Below are 2,500 nucleotides of genomic sequence, written 5' to 3' on the forward strand. Positions count from 1 at the left end.
TTTAGATTTCTTAACAGCTCCCGGTCAAAATCTGTCATCACCGGATTTCAGTCATATCTTGACCCTCTTCGTTGCTTTCCTTTAAACGCGCAAGGCCAGACCAAGCATGGTGATGTGCTTCATTCAGTCCCGCTTCTGATTCTCATTCTACTCCTTTAACGCCGAAATGCGGTGTGAAAATGTGCATTTTACCGTGTTTACTGTTCGCCACACCCTGCGGATATTCTCCGGGGCGTTGTCACAGGTTTCCAAATGAAAATTCGGGCTTAAAAGCAAAACCCTGTCTTTGAAACGTGCTTTGTCGGCACACAGATTAAAAGTACGTCCGGAAAACGTTCTTTAAGCGTGCAGATTTCTTGATGGGATGATTGTTTTGTTTTTTTTACCGTGTGTTATTAATGTTTTTACGTACGGCCGAGCACCGAGGCGTTCTGTATTTTTGACACCACACACCGTGTGACCCGCCGTTTTAAAACCCGGCTCGAGTGATGATCCAGAGCGTGTGCGTTTTCAGTGGAGTGCGTCTCTGTTAACACTGTGTCGTCTTCTCTGTTGCTGCACATCACAGTTTGTGTGGAAATTAGCACTCAACAGCACATTTAAGATCTAATCTGTGTGTGTGTGTGTGTGTGTGTGTGTGTGTGTGGGGAGCAGGGTATTGCTGTAGGTAAGCGTGTGTCCCATCCTATTTGCAAAGTACACGCTAGCTTCAAATCATGCTGCGGGAGTTGAGGGGGAGGATCTGTGGGATCGAAACGGAGCCGGGAAAAATGAGGGAGGGAGAGAGAGCGCGAGAAAGAGAAGAGAAGAAGAGAGACATGCAGAACATGTAAAGAGAGACATGGAGAGAGAGAGTGAGAGAGATTGAGAGAGACGCACAGGAAAAGAGGAAGGTGGGACAAAGAATGACAGACGGAGAGAAAAGAGGAGAAAGACGGAAAGAAAATAAGGAGGAGGAGAGAGACGCAGAGGGGAGAGAGCGAGCAGAAAGAAAGGGAGAAATGGAGAGAGAGACACACGAGCAAGAGCAGAGAGAGTGACGGAGAAAAGAGAAAGAGGAGAGAACAGAGAGAATGAGAGAGAGAGAGAGAGTGACTGGATGAAAGAGAGCGAGAGAAATAGATGGAGAGAGACAGAATGAGAGAGAATGAGGGAGAGAGAGACAGAATATGAGAGAGAGAGAGACAGAATGAGAGAGAGAGAGAGAATGAGGGAGAGACAGACAGATTGAGGGAGAGAGAGACAGAATATGAGAGAGAGAGAATATGAGGGAGAGACCGACAGAATGAAGGAGAGAGAGACAGAATATGAGGGAGAGAGAGACACACAGAATGAGAGAGAGACAGAATATGAGGGAGAGACAGACAGAATGAAGGAGAGAGAGACAGAATATGAGGGAGAGAGACACACACACACAGAATGAGAGAGAGACAGAATATGAGGGAGAGACAGACAGAATGAAGGAGAGAGAGACACACAGAATGAGAGAGAGACAGAATATGAGGGAGAGACAGACAGAATGAAGGAGAGAGAGACAGAATATGAGGGAGAGAGAGAGACACAGAGAGAGAGAGACAGAATATGAGGGAGAGACAGACAGAATGAAGGAGAGAGAGACACACACAGAATGAGAGAGAGACAGAATATGAGGGAGAGACAGACAGAATGAAGGAGAGAGAGACACACACAGAATGAGAGAGAGACAGAATATGAGGGAGAGACAGACAGAATGAAGGAGAGAGAGACAGAATATGAGGGAGAGAGAGAGACACACAGAGAGAGAGAGACAGAATATGAGGGAGAGACAGGCAGAATGAAGGAGAGAGAGACAGAATATGAGGGAGAGACAGACAGAATGAAGGAGAGAGAGACACACACAGAATGAGAGAGAGACAGAATATGAGGGAGAGACAGACAGAATGAAGGAGAGAGAGACAGAATATGAGGGAGAGAGAGAGACACAGAGAGAGAGAGACAGAATATGAGGGAGAGACAGACAGAATGAAGGAGAGAGAGACACACACAGAATGAGAGAGAGACAGAATATGAGGGAGAGACAGACAGAATGAAGGAGAGAGAGACAGAATATGAGGGAGAGAGAGAGACAGAGAGAGAGAGAGACAGAATATGAGGGAGAGAGAGACACACAGAGAGAGAGAGAGACTGACAGACAGAATGAGAGAGCATCTTTTAAAGGAAATGCATTAGGATGTTGACTTGGTCTGCGTGGGTGTGTCTCGCCCCAAGGTAGTGCTTCTCAGACAGGTTTTACAGCCGTGTGTGTGTGTGTGTGTGTGTGTGTGTGTGTGTGTGTGTGTGTGGACAGTTGCTCTGATTAGGGCGCTGTTATAGTGCACTCTATTCCGCCTCACAGCCTCATCAAAGACTCCCATATCCTGTCTCACACACTCCCCTCCCCTCTCGTCCCCTCGCCCTGCATGCGCACACGCGCGCACACACGCACACACACACACACTCTCACTCTCTCTCTCTCTCTCTC

The 2,500-nt window shown here is 47.4% G+C and overlaps 1 protein-coding gene across 2 annotated transcripts in view; it reads right to left on the reverse strand.

The window, feature by feature from the left end:
* The window catches only part of LOC108265864 (uncharacterized), a 10,964-nt gene that overhangs the window by 5,239 nt on the left and 3,225 nt on the right, over positions 1-2,500 (reverse strand). The window contains exon 2 of one of the 2 annotated variants that reach the window (XM_053680092.1): positions 1-2,500. This exon is cut by the window's left edge and continues 2,357 nt beyond it; it is cut by the window's right edge and continues 307 nt beyond it. The exons of the other annotated variant lie outside the window; for it this stretch is intronic. Coding sequence (XP_053536067.1) covers positions 715-2,187 — 1,473 coding nt within the window. The 5' untranslated portion in view covers positions 2,188-2,500 and the 3' untranslated portion in view covers positions 1-714. 2 annotated transcript variants of the gene reach the window in all.

The sequence above is a fragment of the Ictalurus punctatus genome, chromosome 5 (assembly GCF_001660625.3).
Source record: "Ictalurus punctatus breed USDA103 chromosome 5, Coco_2.0, whole genome shotgun sequence".
NCBI classification, from domain to species: Eukaryota; Metazoa; Chordata; class Actinopteri; order Siluriformes; family Ictaluridae; genus Ictalurus; species Ictalurus punctatus.